The 20250-nt window shown below is 39.1% G+C and overlaps 2 protein-coding genes and 1 long non-coding RNA gene across 3 annotated transcripts; 2 read left to right on the top strand and 1 right to left on the bottom strand.

Annotated features, from left to right (window-relative positions):
- The first annotated feature begins 651 nt into the window (after positions 1-651).
- On the top strand, positions 652-4838 carry si:dkeyp-75b4.10 (ladderlectin). The gene is made up of 6 exons (XM_021310555.2): positions 652-870; positions 1020-1329; positions 1879-1970; positions 2066-2200; positions 2420-2525; positions 4662-4838. The coding sequence occupies exons 2-6, from the start codon at positions 1044-1046 to the stop codon at positions 4745-4747; spliced, it is 705 nt and encodes a 234-aa protein (XP_021166230.2). The 5' UTR covers positions 652-870; positions 1020-1043; the 3' UTR covers positions 4748-4838.
- Positions 4839-8628: 3790 nt separating this feature from the next.
- fgb (fibrinogen beta chain) lies at positions 8629-15785 on the top strand. Its single transcript, XM_036133974.1, has 13 exons — positions 8629-8775; positions 9667-9696; positions 9800-9906; positions 10516-10618; positions 11692-11760; positions 11855-11969; positions 13389-13495; positions 13602-13716; positions 13817-13936; positions 14019-14141; positions 14218-14312; positions 14814-15004; positions 15140-15785. Exons 1-13 carry the CDS (start codon positions 8695-8697, stop codon positions 15369-15371), a joined length of 1488 nt encoding a protein of 495 aa, XP_035989867.1. The 5' UTR covers positions 8629-8694; the 3' UTR covers positions 15372-15785.
- Positions 15786-17745: 1960 nt separating this feature from the next.
- LOC105917583 lies at positions 17746-19289 on the bottom strand. Its single transcript, XR_004930236.1, has 3 exons — positions 18474-19289; positions 18000-18183; positions 17746-17919 (listed from the first exon to the last, which is right to left on the bottom strand). It is a non-coding gene; the product is annotated as an uncharacterized LOC105917583 (long non-coding RNA).
- Positions 19290-20250: the final 961 nt, after the last annotated feature.

Raw genomic sequence — 20250 nt, 5'->3', positions numbered from 1 at the left:
GGCTTGACTTTTGGGTAGCATTGTTTCCTATTAAATTTGTTTCCTTGTTTTTATATTTTATTAGTTTAAATTGATATGCATATTGTTTTCTTTTCTGTTATTCATTTTGTGAAACATCCTATTTTTTTTACTGAAAAATGCTATATAGGTAAAATTTACTTATAGTTTGAGCTATGGCCAAGTTAGATTTTTTTCTCTGTCTCACTGTGCGCTTTATTTAGAAACAAGTTTAAATCTAGAAACAAGTTTGAATCTTTTCCCTTTTCTTCCATTTGATTCTAAATGTAATCAGCTCTGCTTATTTGTTTTTGTTGTTTCAGATAATATTCAATGATATTATAACTTACAGAGATTGGCAGATCCGTTAACATGATTTTTTTCTTCATCTGATCTAGAGGATCTTGTTTTTTTTATTCTACATTAAACCTTAATATGAAATAATTCTCTTGTTATCTAAGAAAAAAAGTTCCATCTGACCTAGTTTTCTACAATAGCAGAACAGAGAAACCAGAGTAGAGTACAATCAGATATAAGCTGAATGCAGAAACCTAAAATGTGAGAAGAAGTGCGACTTGAAAGCGACTTGAAAGCTGAGAGGTGTTCAGACATCAGATAATTGTATGAGAATAATATAAAAAATACAAACCTAGACTCTCTGGTGGCAACAACATGAATCCTCAATGGCTCTTTCATTGATATACCAGGAATTAATAATACAATGAGATGGGAACCAGAAAGTTTAATTGTTATTAGGACATTGGAGCCAGGGGCCACTGTTTTTTGTGGACCTGAAATAAGAAGCCGCTGAAATCTGCAGAATAAAAGCCAGAGGAGCAGCAGAGACGCCAACACTGCTTCACCCAGCGGGAAGTGAGTAAACATCAAGTTTTTTTTTACATACATGTGGAGTTTATATTTGTGTCAAAAGTTAACTGTTTTTATTTTGTTTTGCCATTTGAATTATGATTGAATTTATTTTAAAAGTAACTCATTTGTAACTTTGCTTCTTTGTCGTGCAGATTCCTTTTCCAGGCACCATCAGCATGAACTGTCTTGGCGTTTTTCTCACAGTTTGCGTCATTCTGACGCCGGGCCAAGGTGTACCAATAAACTCGACACTCACGAGGGGCAAAGGGGGTCTCTGCGACTACAAGCGCCTGCAGTGCATGATCTACCCTGGAGGATTCTGCCCACAGTGCGACGCCGATGGCAACTTCCTCCCGCAGCAGTGCTCTGGCTCCACCGGATACTGCTGGTGCGTTGACGTGATCACTGGAGAGGAAATCCCCAGCACGAAGACCCCGCCCGGGATCAGGCCAGTTAACTGCGGTGAGTGGTTTTGCCTGAGCACCAAGCATTAAATGGCATCATTTTACTAATTAGCTCATAATTTCGCTAAAGTTTTTTAATAGTTTAAATGGATGTCATAAATGGGGGAAAATCTGATGACTCTGCTCCTTTCAGGGTTCCTGCACAAAACATTCATGTCCATATTAATTTTTTTACACACCAACAGCAGTTAAAATTTATTTCTCATTTTGAAGTGGTATAGACACTGAATATCATTATGAATTTATTCTCGATATAAATTATTCATACCCTCAAAGTTTTTAAGCCACATGTGCAGCATTATCGTGGGCTTCTTGACTGCTTATGTGACTCATACGTTCCACGCCGGGTCTGACAGTTTAGGTTGTCGGCTTGTCTTAGTAGGTTCCCCGCTGCGCCGTGGCTCATATGTTTGTTTCATTTCTCTAATTTATTTTAGTGTCGGGTTTTGGTTGCATAGCCCCAGAGGTTTGTTAGAGAACACTGGTGAAGAGAGTACTAGAAATATTAGATGTTGAAAACGTTGGTATATGTGTTTATGTTTTATAGCAAAGAACAATCGCTGCCCACATGGATGGAGCAGTTTTGGCTATCGGTGTTTCCTCTTCATCGACACGCCAAAGACATGGCCTGGAGCTGAGGTGAGGGCTGATAAAGCAAGAAAAACTAATGACTGAGTTTGTACATGGTACAAATAAGATCTCTGGAAGCTGCCTGATATGTTTTTCTTCTACAGTTTTATTGTCAGTTTGAAGGAGCAAACCTGGCGTCGGTACACAGCTATGAGGAGAATCACTTCATCCAGACTTTGACCAGAGGAGACACCCACAGCTTCCCAGAAACCTGGATTGGAGGCACCAGTGCCATACATGTAAGACAATCTTTAAAAGATGTTTTAGCACTGATAATAATGGGTGAACCAGATTAGTCATATTTATAATTCTCTGTTTTGTATGATGGCATATTCAGTCGGATGCATTATTACATCTACACACCTTTTTGACAATGTTTAAACTGTTCTGACATAAACATGCTGTATAGTTAAGTTTCCCAGTGGTTTGTTTGAGTTTATGGATTTTTGTTCCCACAGCCTGATCTGTGGATGTGGTCCGATGGCTCCAGGTTTCAGTATGAGAATTGGTATGATGGCGACCATCATGAGAAGGACGGGTGCTGCCTGAAGACAAATTATTATTGTAATTTCAATCACACACACACACGCACACACACACACACACAAACACACACACAAATCCTTGTTTAAAGTATAAAGTGGGGGCCATGTCTTGACTTGTACCAAACCCTAACCTAACTGACACCTTAGTTCAGGGGTGTCCAAACTTTTCAGTATATGGACCAAAATTGTAAAGTGAAAGGAACTCCAGGGCTAAAAATCAAACACAATTTATTTTGTTAGAACCAAAACAATTGTTAATTTTTTATAAATTTGTAAAAATAATTGTTGATCCAAAATTAAAAAAAGGGGGTTTTCTCATTTGTTGTAATAAAAGACGATCATCCAGTTTGCAAATTATTTTGAATAATTTAATTTGACTCTTTAACAATGATAAACTGAACTATTTTTGGTCTGGTAATATAAAAACAGTAATTGGGTCAGTTCTTTGAAAACACTGTCTGTAATTAGCCAATTTTAATAACAGTCTGTATTTGAGTAATGAAATTAAAGAGAATTGCCTGGGGGCCACAAATGGCCCCAGGCCATTCTCTTAGGACATGCCTGCCTTAGTTCTAACCCATAATCCTGACATAACCTCTGGCCCAAAAAAAAGTGAGTTCCAAAAAAATGTCCTTGATTAACATCAGAGTCCCCACTTTACAAGTAAATTTAGAAAAATATGTTCTCACTTAGCTGCAATTACAAGTACACACACACACACACACACACACACACACACACACACACACACACACACACACACATACACACCGAGATATGCTGTGTGGACCATTGTGGCAAAGGAGATAGAAGAGGTCGATAATATTGCTAATTGTTCTATTTAATAATGTGCAAAAACACACAGCTTTACCTGAAACTGATGGTGAAAACCCCTTTAGAAAGAGAAAATGTAATTAAACATTAGTCACAACTGTTCATGAACTCACTTCTTAAAACAACTTTTTACCACAAATGGCCAAATTGAATACAAATCAGATTGTTTTTCTTTCATCATTTGCTTTTGATTCCATCTTCAGTTCATGTTTCCAGGTCATTCTTATAGCAGTTTCAGACAAAGCAATCATACATGGGGACTCAGAAAAAGCCAGTCTTCCTCTCCACATACAGTGCTGTACCAACTCTGCCGGCATGTCTGTCAGTATGCATCAGGTGTTTTATGCACCATGACACACATCAACAAAATGTTGCACTTTTGTCTCATCAGTCCAGAGTATTATTTCCCCAGAAGTCTTTGATAATCCTGATCTTTTGTGCTGGCTCAGCAGCACATTTGGCCTACGATATCGCCCACGAATCCCAATTTTTAATCAGGAACTTTTTTCATTATTGAATCAAGAATACTGCTATCTTATAGCTGTTGTTCCGGTTCATGTTTGGGTATCCTGGATGAGCTCTTGGTGTAATTTTGGTAGACTAGTCACAACGGGACTGGTGTATCATGGATCTCAGTTAGTTTTTAGTGTCCCAAAGCCTATGAAAATACTTTTTAATCTTGTCTAAACTGACACATGTTGGTGAGATTGTTCTTCGTCTGTTCTTGAAAATCTTTGGATCGGCACGATGTGTTGTTGCTGGAGATCTGCTAGCGCTTTTCCTGTTGTCAAACAGGTTTTGTTTAAGTGACGTCTCAATTATACAGATCTGACAGTAAACAGACTAATACAACTAAACATAGCTGTGTAAAAATGTGGCTAATAACAGTCACCTCATGATTGAATGGGGGGGGGGGGTTATTAGGGTGAAACTTTACTACAGCACTGTAATACATATATTGTTCGGAAGATTTAATGTTACCTTTTTAAATAATAATTTACCTATCAGCAGTCAAATACCTTTACCACAGGAACATGGATTTCCTGCAAATATCGCATAATTTCCAGCTCGCTTTGTAGCGTTTGGGGGAGTGAACCGCCATCTTCAGAGCTCGTTGATACAAAACATACTGCGATGGCTGATGTTACTTGTGTGGTTTCCCTCTGAAAAGCTTGAAAAAGTTGGATTTAGTTTCAGAAAATACTCTAAATGTTCTAACTACAAAGTGGTCACTAATGTTACTAATAAAATAGGAAAAGTGTTTGCCGTTTTCAGCTTGAAGCCCTTGTTAAATGTTGTCTTGTCTTGTTGTTTTTTGTAGATACCCTGAAGTGGTCCGCTGCCCCCTGCAACCACACGCTGCCTTTTGTTTGTTCCAAGGACAGAGGAGCTAATCTTCAAGACTAAAACCTGAGCAATTCAACCCGAGTCCACGTAACTAACAGGGGATCCACACTGACTGCTGCCAGCCTGCAAAAATGTTTCTTTTTTATGTGATCAAAAGTCAATTCACAAGTCAAACAGCTGTATTTTTAACCACAATTTTAATGTTTTCTTTCTGCACATCATCTTTTTTATGCAATAAGCATAAAAAAGCAAATAAACTTAACCAATAAAAAAAAATAAAGTAACAAAAGCTGTTAAAGTGTGGATCAGGTTTGCAAAGTTTTTGATTATATTGCAGACAGTGTTTCTGGAAATGTGGTTATTAAATAAAGGAGCTGAAGGTTTCTCAGAGCATATTTAAGGATCAGAATTTTTTTACAGACTTAAAAATAAATACCACTGTTAAATTCAAACACCTTTGACTTTGAAGGTGCAAAGGAGTGCCTTAATTTCCACACTATGGGACAATAAACGTGTTTCTACTCTATTCAACTGTTGGATCCTTGATGTTCGCACAGTTACACTGATGTAACTCAGCACTAAACTGATCAGATTTATGTTTTCAGCTTTCTGGAAAAGTCACAACACTGGAAATGTCTTAAACGCTCATTAGAACAATATATGGTCCAAGTTCCATAGTTTTAAACAGAAAAAACTCAGATACACACTAATTGCTGAGAGTTTACCGAGCCGATCTTCTTTGGTTAATTAGCCAGACTGGTGAGGAGCATGTGGCACTGTCACAACTATACCCATGATTCTCGTGTCTTAAAGCCACAAGAAACCTTTTACAGAGACAAACCGCGTGAAAACTCATTATCTCTCTGACATGATGAAGCAGTCTGCACAGTAGTCTGGTCTAGCTTTCATCATTGACGCTAATTAGGTTAATCAAACTCATTTTGACCTTTTAGAAAAGGTAAAAAGGTATGGAGTCCAAAAGGGTTTAGAAAAGTTGACACTTCCTTTTGTTACCTCATTGGTGTTGTTGGGTCAGTAAGTTGCTCCATAAATAAAAATTGGTTGATTGATCTCAGAAGTTTAATCACTGACAGGCAAAGTTAGGGGGCCAAATTGTGACGGCGACCGGGTCAGAACATCTCCTGAAGTGCAGCTCCCTGTGGGGCGTGCACGTCTGCAGCGGTCAGAAGTGGCTCCAGGAGGGAAGAACCGTTGGCAGAACCATTGTTGGTAGAGAAGTTCTACATCACCGTGTGTTGCATATTGGTCCGTAAAGCCACAGACCAGTCAGGTGTCCACGCCAACTCCAGTCCTCCTCCTGAAGAACCATCAACAGACATGTGGGCATCAGACCCGGACCACGGTGCTGTGGAAGATCATGGCCAGGCTTGATGAGCGATATTTTCTTTAACATCACGCTTGTATTTTGGCAAAAAAAAGTAGAGAATATTACATTTGGTTGGTGTTTGGTCTTGCTTGATATGGCACCGAGAAGTCCAAGATGGCTCAAAATCCAAAGTAGTAAATCTCTGCCAGACATTTAAATGTGTCAAGGGTGAAGCTGCAGAACATGAGTCTATGACCAGTTATCATACCCTTGATGACAGGGGATTGCCTTTTGAGAAAAATCAAGAGTCTTTATTGTCAGACACAAATGAAAACAACTTACACTGATGAGGGTTTTTGACTTTTTTTTTTTCGAAATACAGAGAGTAAAGTGTTTACAGTATATATATATATATATATATATATATATATATATATATATATATATATATATATATATATTATCTATATATATATATATCTAATCTATCTATATAAAATATCTATATGTCTCAGATCATATTACTCTCCAGGGCGGCTAGTCAGTTTAGCAGAACTTGAGAGACACCAGGACACAGAGCTGAGCTTCTCCAGGGACAAACAGCAGAGTATCAGTCAAGAGAAACTGGCAGGACTAACCTTAAACGAGAAAAACAATTCTTCTGAGGCAAAAACAGGGACTGGCATGGAGAGGTGTGGAATGATGACAGCCCAGTGCTGAACTGAAGACAGAGGGAGGTTTAAATAGAACACTTCACAGGTGAAACAAGGGTCTGGCTAATTGACTGGTAAATGATAACAGGTGTGACTGACTGCTGAGGAGGTGAAGTGAAGATGACAGAAAATAACTGATGACTGAAAACTAACAATAAATAAAGTCAAACCTAACCCAAAAGAGATGAAAAAAAATTAAAATAACAGAAAAACAAAGCCAAACCAAAACTCAACCATGACAATATATATATATATATATATGTATATATACTTTATATAAAATGATTTTATGGCCACAAAGGCTCGGGGCCCCAGTAGGCTGCTGTTATGAACCAGACCAAGTTTTGGAGGAAATATGCTAACAGCAGGTTTAAAGATTTTAAAATTTTCCACATTTGTTATCTTAAATCCCTTATATTTTATGCACATTTTTTCAATTATTCATCAGCTTATTTATATATTGGTGTTTAAGTCTAACCTTGGTTAAGCAATTTTATATTTCACAGATTTTGAGCTGCAAACAGAAAGTTCTGAAACAGTTATTAATCAAAATTAGTTAACAAAAAAAGAGCAAATATGTATCTGTTTTTCTCTAATGTTCTACCACAGTTCTGTGTGGATTAATTACTAAAGATACATTGAAACAAAAAACCTAATGTTACACCAAATGGATCCTTATTAAGTGGCTGAAATGTCTTGGTCAGTGCAGTAGAACGGGTTTGAGGATATTTGTCTGGGTCGGTGTTTTGCGACGCTGTAATTTCACCCTTTTGGACCCAAACAGACACACTGTGAAGCCAGAACTTCCCGGCAGCCAGGGACACGCTGTGTGCAAACCCTCTGAATCACCGCAGAGATCGTAATGAGATAAAATACTGACACAAACATGCAAAACAGACAAACAAAATACAAATTTCAGATTTAAGGTACGGAGAGGAAGCAAATAGATGCTTTAAATGTGATGCAATCAGTGTATAACTAAATCTGTGCCCAGCTGTGAAACATACAGTATTTTATGTTTTTTATCTACTGGTGCATTTGTCACAACAAATATTAATTGGGAAACATTTAACAATAAGCAGAAACACTCACAAAAGATCATTTTTGGCACAATTTATTCCAGAATCCAAAATAAAAGCTCCACATGCACGTTCCTTACCAAAATCTGTTAAAGTATATGTTTCTTTTCCTGATACTTTTCAGCTCCTAAGCATTTAAATGGTGATATTTGGCAACATGGGACATTCTCTGCTGAAACAACCACATGTAAGCAGCATCTCTCAGACACAAACCCTAAGATGTTTAAAACGTTTTCCAAAGAGAAGATTTAAAAGCCATCTGTAGTGTGTCTGTCCTGTCGACCCACGCCGTTTGATCTGCAGGCACATAATCCAGGAAATCTGAGAAAATGTGTATTTGGGAAGCATTAAAGACGATGTTGCATGTGTGCGTACCTAAAATGCTTGACTTTTATAAGTGGGTAACGAGGTTTCCGTGTACATGTGGAGATGTAAGAACTCTTGGATGGGGAAAGTGATCCGTGTGTTCTTGCCGATAGAAATCTAGAATAAAAACATATTTTATTTCATCCTTTTTATAAATAAAAGATCCCAAAATTGCAAACAGATGTTCTTGGTTTCTGTTTTGATCGAACATCGTCCCTCGTCAGCCGTATTTTCCCGATGGCTGACCGTAAACCACCTCATCAGCTGCTTTCAACACATTTGTTAAGTAAATTGTGACTCCTGGCTCCTCCTGGCCTTTTGCTCGTTGACCGGGTTCAGCGCTGAGTCAGGTCTGGTTGGATCGACCTCAGCGCTTGGTTACTGATCAACTCCAGCAGATCAATGAAACCCGGGGGAGGCAGGTGGAGCCATCTGAGAGGATAAAGGCCTCCTCAGCAAAGATCAGCAGAACGAGGCAGGAGAGCAGAGAGCCGCTGGATCTTCAGAGGATCGTAATTCACGATGAAGACGTTATTGTTACTGTATCTGTGCCTTTATGTCACCTGGGCTCAGGATGTCTTAGAATACGACGACTACGATTCGGTGAGTATTTTAATGTCTGGAAAGATCTGTGGTCTCTGCAGGATGAGATTTGGTCTTAGTTCACCAGTCTAAACAACATTGCGTTCGTTTTTCCTGCTTTTACTCCATAAAGTACATTAAAATTGCATATTTCAATTAAAAAACATGTCAGCAACATGCTTTTAACTATTTATTCCTGATTATACTATCTAATTAAATATAAACCAACAGCAAATAAATAAGTAAAAAAATCCAGGATGGATTGAAATTAATTTGAAATCAGGAAAATATATATATAAGGACTAAAAAAGGACCAAAAAAAATAAACAGAAAACCCACATTTGGTTGCTTCTTAAAGTGAAACATGTTTTTAATTTTTTTTCTTAAAAAATTCTTCTAATATATTTTAACCACTGGTACCTAAAAATACAAATGATTTAAAAATAATGTTTAAATCTAACATCTCCTATTAAGAACAAAAAAACTTTTTGAGGTTTGATTTGGAATAATTCAGAAAGATATTTTGAGGTATTTAGATTTTTGTTTTTTATCCAAAGTTCAGTAAATAAAAAAAATGTTAACTAAAACATATCATCATTTAGTTTGATTTTTAAATTAATTGGAAAATGAAAAAGTTATTTAAAATCCATGTTAGCATCATACATTTATCAAGTAATTCTTACAAATTACGATGTCTGATCATATTGAATCAAGCAAATAAAGACTATCTTTTTGAATTTACAGAATCCAGCAGAAATTTTTTTTTTATTGAATTTCTTTTCTTTTTAAACTTGCACAAATTAATACGTCCTGTCATATTAATGAATAATTTGTGTACGAGATTTGAACACCGATTACAGACCAACAAAGCAGAGTTATTTCCTAACCGTTATTTTCTATATTCCTCCACAGGATGGCAAGTCGTCAACAAAGAATGCCACAGTGCGTAAACCTCTTTTTCTCTATAACTACGTTACGTAATACATGATAAATGTTACCGTAGCTCATCACTGCATGCAGCGTATTCACATTGTTGTTGGTGCAGGACGGAGGAGCAGCCGTAGACGCTCGAGGTCATCGGCCGACGTCCAGAGGCAGAGAAACCTACAGTGCAAACCGATACGCCCCTCCACCAATCAGCGGAGGCGGCAGGTACAACCGCAGCCACGCAGTTAGAAATAAAACATTTAAATACCAACATCTGGCATGAAGGGAGCACATCAAAGGTCATATTTTAGAACTAACCCAAACTGTGATCGGACCCAGAAACCCATCAGTGTAGGGTCAAATCAAAGGTTTTATAGGTAATAACAAACAAATACATCTAAAAAGTCAAAACTGTATTGGTTTTATGAGTTTATTTTCATTATTCATCAACTCAACAACAAAACAACACAACTTAAAGGGTATTAAAACACGAGTACGACACGTCTGTTAAATTACTGTGTTATGTCTGTGTTGGTAAGAAATACCAGGGGTATAATATGGAAAAAGGATGAACTGACCAGACAGATCGCCCAGTTTTTGCTTTACTTTAGTCCAAACAGTTGAAAACTAATCATTTTTTTAGCCCATAAGTCGCTCACAGACAAAGACATTTGAAGGTCAAGCTCTGTTAGCCCATCCGTAGTTGTCCAAATTCTGACCCAACAGCCCCAGAAAGGATTTAAAACACAATTAGACACTGTTCAGACTGAAAAGGAAGCTTCCCTTTCTACGTCTTTACAATAGGCAGATGTTTTAGTGTGGGTTTTTGTCCAGGTACCGCGGTCGGCCCACCCCGGCTCCAGTCGGTGGCCGTCAGGAGCAGGAGAAAGAGGAGCAGCCCGAGGCCGGAGGATGTACACATGCTTCAGAGTCAATGGTGAGAGGATACTTTCAGCATTCACCATGCCAGAATTACACAAGTTTCAATCTCAGGAGTTTGCATTTTCAGTTAAGAGCAGAGTAGGGTGGAGTAGCCAAAAATTGTCCTCAAGAGTAGCACTACTTAAATATATTTTAACCCAAGTGAAACGTTATCAGCCAAGAAATGACTTAAAGTGTAAAAAAGTATTCATTAAGAAGGCTACTCAAGTACTGAGTAACTAATCATAACTACTGATGATTTAATATTCGAAAAATATGTAATTTGGCCGTGAAATATAAGGTTATGTGAGAATTCTGGCATTTTAAGGACAAAAAAGAAGAGTAACATATTTGCAAATTAACAAATTTAGGCAGTAGAAACACAATTTTTTCAACATTATAGTTAGAACCAATACTTAGAGCTGTTAATGTACAGTATGTTAAAACAGAGCAAAATACTCCCAATGACAATATCTACTGTTTACGGTACATTCATCTGACCTCCAAATGGCTCAAAGAGCTCAGCTGATAGAAAATAACATTAAAATAACAAAGTTTGTGCACAAATAAGAAGTCTTACTGTAACGTAGGTTTTTGTGTCTTTGGTGCATTTTTGGTTAAAACAAGTCAGTTATTTATTCACTAAGTTACTCGCAGTAGGTAGAATACTCAGAAATATTACTCAAGTGTAGAGATACCTAAGTAATAATGACTCAAGTAAAAGTAAAAAAAGTACAGTGCAGTAAAACTATTCCTAAAAGTACTTTTTTTTCAAGGAAATTACTCTAATTACTCAAGTACATGTAACTAGTTACTACCCACCTCTGCTTAAGAGCTTGCATACTTCCCTGTAATTTGTGTCTGATTATCGTATAAATAAAGATAACAGTTTTAACAAGTGAAAGACTTCTAGTTGTTTACATATTAAAGCTTCTTAAACAGAAGCTTGGTGAAGTCGAGCTTTGCTGAGAATCTTCATCCGTCAGCTGAAAGACTTTAGGACAATCATCGAATATGTGCTTAAAGGCACGAGAACAAAGACAAAATTATGCTTTAGGTAACTCATCACAGCGTTTGGTTTTCCCTCAGGGTGTTTTGTGTCCGACTGGCTGCGAGCTGAAGAACGCTCTGCTGAAGCAAGAGAGGAACGTTAAATCGGTAAATTCCTCTCATTTCAACCTTCCTGTACTTCATTTTTTTGCAATCTAGATCTGGCTAATTTATTTTTTTATTAATCTTTTCCCCCACCTAGATTATTGTAGACCTCAAGCCTCAGATCAATGAACTGTCCCGGTCTTCCAACACTGTCTTCAACTACGTCAATGGCATCTCCTCGTCTCTGAGGGAGAGACAGCGTGTCTTCAGCAGTAAGCAAAATGGGTCCAAAATATGTTTCTACCTCAAGTGAAACATTTGTTTCACTTAAAGTGAAACTCCTCCCATCGAGTCTACCTGTTTGTGAGGATACTTGCTTATTTGTTTGAAAATATATTGATAGTATGAACACATCGGTCAAGCTCATCCGTCTTTACGGATATTTATTTTGTTCTACAATTTTCCCTTAAGGAATGTTTTTTTCTTTCTAGTGAGGGATTGATTTGGTAAGGAAAGGTTGAGTTCCAGGAATATTTCAATTGAATTAAATTCAATTCAATTCAATTCAATTCAATTCAATTCAATATACCACATATGTTACAAGAATCTTTTCATGGGGGAATCCAGAGAGCAGCCATTACGTTACCTGAAAAAGATCCAGGAAAGGACAATATAAGTTAAAGTATCAAGAAAAAGTGCCCAATAGCTTACATATGAATAACACCCATAAGCTCCAGGAAACTAAGCACTTAGCTTCAGGAAATCAACCTGTACGTTGCAAGAAAATAGCCTTCAAGTTACAGAACTATAACCTGTAAATTTCAGGAAAGTAACCGCTAAATTACAGGAACTTCCCCTTTATATTTCCTTTCAAGTTACATGAATGTAACCTGAAGGTTTTGGATAACGTTCCCATTAAAGTCCTGGAAAGCAGCCTGCAGGTTGCAGAAATGTAACATGTAGGCCACAGGAACGTAAACTGTGAGGTCCAGGACGGTAGCCTGTGACTGACAGACATGTAACCTGTAAGGTCCTGCACCACTGAGCTGCAGGAAGTTATATCCTGCGAAAAAAATACAGAAAAGTAGGTAGTTAAAAGTCACAAGGTACACCAGTGCCCAAAACATCCCTTTAAATTCTGGGAAAGCATAGGTTGTACAATGAATTTCAGTAAAAAAAGAAAAAGAAAATACTTCTATGATTGTATTTTGCTTACCATAAGTTAATTTTATCATCTACTATGTTAGAATATAGAAGATAAAGCTGCACCAAGCTTAAACTGGATGGTGAAAGTGGCAGCTCTGTTCCCTAGCAGTGACAAGGTACTAGGTTCAAATCCCCCCTGGAGTATTTCTGCAGGGAGCTTGCATGTTCTCCCTGTGCATATGCAGATTCTCTCTGGGTACTCTGGCCTCCTTCCACAGTCCAAAGACATGACCGTTAGGCTAATTGGTTTCTTTAGGTACCTCTTAGGCTTGAGTACGTGCAATGTGTTGCTCAGTTTTTCCACATTAAATCAATGCCATGCGATTGCAATGCAACCAGAGAACATTAAACCACAACTATATAGAAATTAGCCCATTGTTGACATTCCTTGAAGGCTAGCTTATCAGATATATATTTTAAGATGGACCGAAATCAGTTTGGTACCATATCCTGGTTTACATCTTTTACTTTCCTGATGTTTCCAGACAACAACCAGGTGGCGAGTCAGTACACTGATCAAGTAGAGGAGCAACACGCCTACATCAAGGAGACTGTGGACACGGTTTTCCCCTCCAACATCAGAGTACTACAGGTGAAACATTTTTCACGAGTTGTGCCAATATATCCAGTAAAAAAGAGTCAATATGACAGTAACAACTAGAAAGGCTATTCTAATGTTTATTGTGTCGTGGTTACAGGGGGTACTAGACAAGATCCGGCTGAAGATCCAGAAGCTTGAGAAGGCCATTTTGGCCCAGAATGAGAATTGCAAGGAGCCGTGCAAAACCAGCTGCCCGATACCAGTGGTGTCTGGTGAGTGGGGGCAGTCAAACCTACCCCACATAGAAAGAATCAGTAGGTGACAGAGTAAACTTGATTTGTCTTTGGGTAACCTCTCCTTTTTGTGATCCAGGTAAGGAGTGTGAGGATATCTACCGACGTGGAGGCCGCGACTCCCAGATGTATATCATTCAGCCAGATCCTTTGTTCCCACCGTACAAGGTCTTCTGTGATCAGACGACCAAGAATGGAGGTTAGATGACAGCTCCTTTGGTATTTCTCAAGCCTAGCCTTCAGTTGAAGTCACAGTATTGTTTGAAAATATCTGTTTCCAGGATGGGTCGTTGTCCAGAACAGGCTTGACGGCAGCGTCGACTTTGGCCGCCGTTGGGATGAATATCGCCGTGGGTTTGGAAACATCGCATTCGGGTCCAGCAAAGGTTTCTGCGAGACTCCTGGTAAGACTTTAAACAGCCTTATTCCACCTGTACCCTGAGGACAACTACCGTACCGTGACATGTTTTCATGTGACAGGTGAGTACTGGCTTGGAAATGATCACATCAGTCAGCTGACCAGGATGGGTCCCACTGAGGTTCTTATCGAGATGGAGGACTGGACGGGAGCCAAGGTGAGCCTTTAAGGTTTCATTATTCATTATTATCAACAATATTTGGCTTAATATCTAGACAAAACAACAGATTTTAGTAACGTAGCCTCTTGAGTATTTGACTTAGCTTTTTCTTCATCACATCATGAGATCATGCCTGAATATATTTCACTGTAAAAGCAATGACTCCTCAAACATGAACCCGTTTAGCTTCATGCAGCAATCCCTTACAGCCCTCAGCCCTGTTCTACCTCCTGCCTGTACATGTGAGGTTCTCCAGGGATCCATGATTGGACCCCTCACTTTTGTCTCTAGCCATGCGCTCCAGCCATGCTAGTTTCAATGCTTGATCAATAAAATTATTGAAACATTATTGTAAATCTATATATGTTCCAGTTTGTATGATTCAACCCTGTGTCTGTAAACTTTCTGAATGTAAATGAACAGTTGAATGTGACTCCTTTTTTAAACTTACCGGTGCAAATGCAGATTTTTTAACCAAAGCTGTTCATTTTCTTCTAGGTCCATGCCCAATATCAGCAGTTCACCATCCAGTCGGAGACATCCAACTATGTGTTAGCCGTCAGTGGTTACTCTGGTAATGCTGGCAACGGTTTCCTGGAAGGAGCTCTGGAGCTGTTTGGTGAAAACCGCACCATGACCATCCACAATGGCATGATGTTCAGCACCTATGACAGGGACAATGACAACTGGTAGGTGACCAAATAATCCTGGACTTTCCCAATGATGCACTTAAATAGAAATCTCTTCATTTCATCGCAACTAAAATCATAATCATTGGACATATACATGCATCATCCTTTCCTGTCCATGTCTGCTCTTTCCAGGACCCCTGGTGATCCCTCCAAGCAGTGCGCCAAGGAGGACGGAGGCGGCTGGTGGTACAACCGCTGCCACTCAGCCAATCCAAACGGGCGATACTATATGGGCGGAGCCTACACGCCACAGATGGCCAAGCACGGCACAGACGATGGTGTGGTGTGGATGAACTGGAAGGGGAGCTGGTATTCGCTGAAGGCCATCAGCATGAAGATCAGGCCCTACTTTGCCTCCAGATAATTGTGCCAAAAGGCGATGGCACATGCAACTCAAACAGGAAACTGCCAAAATAAAAGACCACCCAAAGACTTTTTATGATAGCAATGACCAAAATCCTTATCTGGTGTGGAAGAAATCCTGTTTGCCGATGGACACAAGCATATTTTTTACACACTTAACATGAAGTTTAAAGAAAAACGGTGTGAACGGAAGCATAAAAAGACATAAAAGGTAGTTTTATTCTAAAAAAAAAATTAAAGAATAGTTACAATATTTTTAAAGGGTTAAGCTTCAAAGTAAGCGGAGAAAAGTAATCCGTTGTGAAAACATATGCTGTGACTCATCTTGTTGTGTGTGACAGTGCCGAGTGCATTAAAGGAGCAGTAACTAAAACTGTCCTCTGCTACTCAATAAAAACATTGAGGAACCTATGAATCTGTTGTTTGGTTGTGTTCTTTATTTTTAACAGAATGTCTCGCATTTTTTAGTCAAAAATGCATGAAACCACAATATCACAGCGTGGTCAGGAACAGGCCTTGGGTTAAAATCACTGACAGCCAGGTTCTGGAGTTAGAAATTAATAAAATGTGGACCCACAAATTAGTCTAGGCTCAGTTTCAACCATAATGAAATCAATTTCTAACCTGTTAAACGCATTTATCTTCCTTATCCAGATTATAAGCAGCACTCTGTTTTGTCATTGGTCAGCTTTAGTGGTGTGATCAGGCTCCAACTGTTTGTTTTCGCTCAGCTTAGCTAGAGTTTAAAACTAAAAATGTTCAGTTCAAACTTAATTTAATTAAATCCAATACCTGCATTCATCAGATGGGATCTCAAAGCATTTGGGGTCCCGAAGCACCGTTAAACTGTAACTCAGGAAAATAAAGAAACCATGATTTGTGGGACAAAATGAAAAAACAATAGAAATATGTAAGGACTTGATTCTTTTCGATACTTTTATCCAGAGTAATAAAGATCAACTATATCCTGCTGAGAACCCAAAGAAAAAGAGCTGAGAGGTGTTTAGATCAGGTTCTTTGTTTCCTCTCTTTCCATCACTTCACCTCACCAGGGCATCCACACCCAGAACCAGAAGCAACGCCGTACTTCTCAACCAGGATTTAATCTTTAGGTGTTTTGGACAGAACTAAAGTTCAAGACTTTGTTGTTAGCAGCTGCCCAAAGTACAAAGTGTGGAAAATACACTCAGTTATCAGTAAATAAAACACCGGCGCTGTTTGTAGAAGAGTCATAATTTATTTACAGAGACAGAATTGCCTTTTTTCAGGTGAAATAATGATGGCTGTGATAAACCAGTTACAATAAATAACAGTCATATTTATAATTAAATCCAGAATATTTTATGTAAACAAAAACGTGTGTGTTCCAGGTTTGGTCGTGTCCTCCAGTGTTTCTTGCTTCCATAACGTCACGCTCATCAGTTCTGAATTAATAAAACACTGAGATCAGCTCATTTAAATCCCTTGTTTTTGGTTTGTACCTGAGCGTATTGCCTTTATGGTAAACATGTGCTATGGCTCTAAATCATGTTAGTATGTAATATAACAAATAATATAACAAAAAGAGAAAGAGGAGTCTGGATGTTATCAGGAGTCTTTGCAAACATAGATGATATACATATACAAATATAGATACAAATTATATATATATATATATATATATATATATATATATATATATATATATATATATATATATATATATATACCAGCTCAACTTACATTGAATGGAAGCTAATCCAATATTCACATCCTGTATTTATTGAGTTGGCTCCAAAGTTCCTCCTGTCTTTATTTCTAAGCTCCACCCTCGGCTGCAGCACTGAGTAGGTTCTGCTCAGCCGACTGAGCCTGCTCCACCAGAACAAAATGATTCTGTTCAATGTCTTCAAACTGCGTCAGAAGCTCTTTCCTGACCGTCGGGATCTTTTTGTATTCTGCAGACGGAGGCGGGCCGACGTTCGCCGGCTGCAGCTCGACTCGGGGAATGTTCGGAGGAGGCGTAGCGGATCTGCTTTTCTGTTTCGCCGTTTTGTCCGTGAGGCGCAGCTGAGTTTGAAGCATCTGGTAGCCGTGATGATCGACCCTGGAGGGCAGCGCCGCCCGGCAGCTTCCCTGGCAGCTTCTCAGAGTCATGTCTATGTCTACCTGATAATATAAGCACGGTATTTAAGAGGTTAGCTTTTGATTGCGGTTCACCGGCGGTAACAGAAAAAGAGGGAATAAACTTCCAAAACTTCTCTGATTTTAATTTGTAAAATATTTCAGAAACTTCTACTTCACAATTTTGCACCACTTTGTGTTGGTCTCCCACAAAATAAACTAAGGTTTGTGCTTCACAAACTGTGAAATAGTTCTATTAATGCCTCGTTTTGCTTTCATAGCTCTTCGTTTCATCCTTACCTCCGTTCGATATAACTCCGCCACCTGTTTTCTCACATGACCGCTCAACTCCCTTATTTTCTGTGCCAGAAGTCGCGATCGCTGCCGTAGTTCTGTGACGTTCCCGACCAGTCTGTCCGCACGTTCCACAAACTTCAGCTCTGAGACTAGAAACAACACATCGCTTTAATAAGCCAGCATCACAGCAGCAGGTCGCAGTTATCCATCCGTTCCCCAGAGTCTTAACTGTATCTGTGGACTATCACTCTGCGGTTGGAGTTGTAGATGTGCGTCATGGCCGTCATTGACTCCTCCATTGCGTTTTCGTACGTCTTTGCCTTTTGACAGAACGTCTGCAGTTTTCTTTCCACGTCATTTTCCATTTGCGAGATCAAGCTCTGAAGTCTGCAACCTGACGGGCATTTAGAAACCTTTGGAGAAGAAAACGAGAGCTGGATGGGAGAATGTTGGGACCAATGACTCCTGACAGCAAGTAAACACTGGTCCAATTAAAAGTGGTGCTCCACAAGGCTCTATCCTTGGCCCTGGATTGCTTTGTCTTTAATATATAAAACTATACCGCTATGTCTAATACATTGCACGTTTTCAGCTTGTTTACTGATGAACTACAGGAATCAACTTCTTAGCATGTGTCTGTTAGAGATAGATCGACTTATAAACGCTTATAAAGGCAGTTTGGTGTGAGATCTAAAGTTCTTACCCAATCATCATCTGAACACAGAGAGTGATGTGATCTAACTGAGCATTGCTGCTTCCTGGATATGTTGGAGCCACTGGTAGAGCGGTAACCATCTTCTTCCTGATGTTTAAACCTCTGACACACTACAAACGATAAAAGTAAAAAAAAGAAAAAACAAACAAACAGACAAAGGTCAGTTTATCTTTAAAGAAGCCAAATCAAACAAGAAGAAAAAGATAACTGTGTTTGTTAGTGTCTCTTCGTGAGACTTTGGACCGGTCACAGATCACGATGTTGTTTAACCATTTCCACATTTGTGTTGCATTTACATCCCATGCTTTTCTGAGAATTTTAATATATTTTTGTCACTCTCATATTTTGAGCATGTACATTTTTCTTTTGTCAGGAGACTTAAACGCCACAAAGAATTCATGAAACTTGTCCAAACCAGAGTTAGTTGCATAAAGACCTTTTAAAACAAAGTTTTGTGCATGATGCAACCATCCAGTTTAAGGCAAATCCGCCTCATGATCCACTTTAGACTGAACTCAGGTGTTTTTTTTATGTTTTATTTTATTTTGTGGCAGTAGTAGCCTATATGACAGTTAACTGACAGGACATGGGGTTGGTAGAGAAGGGGGAGACAGGTGCAAAGGTCCATACTCCGGGACTCGGACCTAGGATGGCCACAGCGAGGACTCGGGCCTCCAAACATGCGTCGCATGCTCCACCCCACACCACAGCCGTGCCCATCAGGTAGTTTTGATGTTGTCTAATGCATTCATGAACTATCTTTGTCATCCAGGTCATGGTCATTCCAAAAAAAAGTAAAAAACAAAGCAACTGGACTTGTTTCCCGTAGTTGAAGACCCAAACCGCCAAACCTAAGATGAGCGGAGTGGTGTATGCAGTTCAGTGCAGTGAGGAATGTTCTGATCTTTATATTGGAGAAACCAAACAACGTCTCCACAGACGCATGGCTCAACACAGGAGAGCTACCTCTTCGGGACAAGACTCTGCTGTCCACCTACACTTTAAGGACAAAGGACACTCTTTTGAGGACCAAAATTTTCACATTTTGGACAAAGAAGATAGATCGTTTGAAAGGGGTGTGAAGGAAGACATCTACGTTAAGAGAGAAAAAAACAACCTTAAACAGAGGAGAACTTCAGAGGAGAACTCTCAAAAACTTTTAATACAGCTATAGGATTAAATCCAGCCAATCATCACCTCAGTTCTTACCCTCATATGGGTGATCAAAACATCGTTCCTCTAAACCAGGCCAATAACAACCCTAACGACTCCTCGTTACAGAGGAATGGACCAGTTTCAGTTCAATCTGCTGGCTTAATGACTTTAACGACTGCCCATTACCAGTGATGGGCAGTAGCGCCGCTACATGTAGCGAAGCTATTAGTTAAACTACATTTTCCAGTAGCTTGACCGTAGCGTCGCTGCTTTATGAATCAAGTAACTTTCCTGTAGTGACGTTATTTTTTTTTATCAAGTAGCGACGTAGCGTCCACAAACGCTACAAAATCCAGGACATAACTAAGAAATGAAACCAGGTTTGCTATTTTGAAACAACATTCAGAGTGAACAATCAATCTGAGTTGTTGGTTGGACATGTTCATGCGCGAGCTTCTACTTTGACTCTCCTGTCTGTATCTATCGAAACATGCGCATGCATACGGCAGTGGAACTTATGGCAAGCTGATTAGGCAAATTATCGTCCATACAATAACGTGCAGTTCCAACCGTATTTTACGCGAGCGCGCGTTTTTTACGTCACCGCGCG

Source organism: Fundulus heteroclitus, unplaced genomic scaffold (assembly GCF_011125445.2).
Source record: "Fundulus heteroclitus isolate FHET01 unplaced genomic scaffold, MU-UCD_Fhet_4.1 scaffold_71, whole genome shotgun sequence".
Classification (NCBI taxonomy): domain Eukaryota; kingdom Metazoa; phylum Chordata; class Actinopteri; order Cyprinodontiformes; family Fundulidae; genus Fundulus; species Fundulus heteroclitus.
This window is presented reverse-complemented; position numbering and strand designations above follow the sequence as displayed.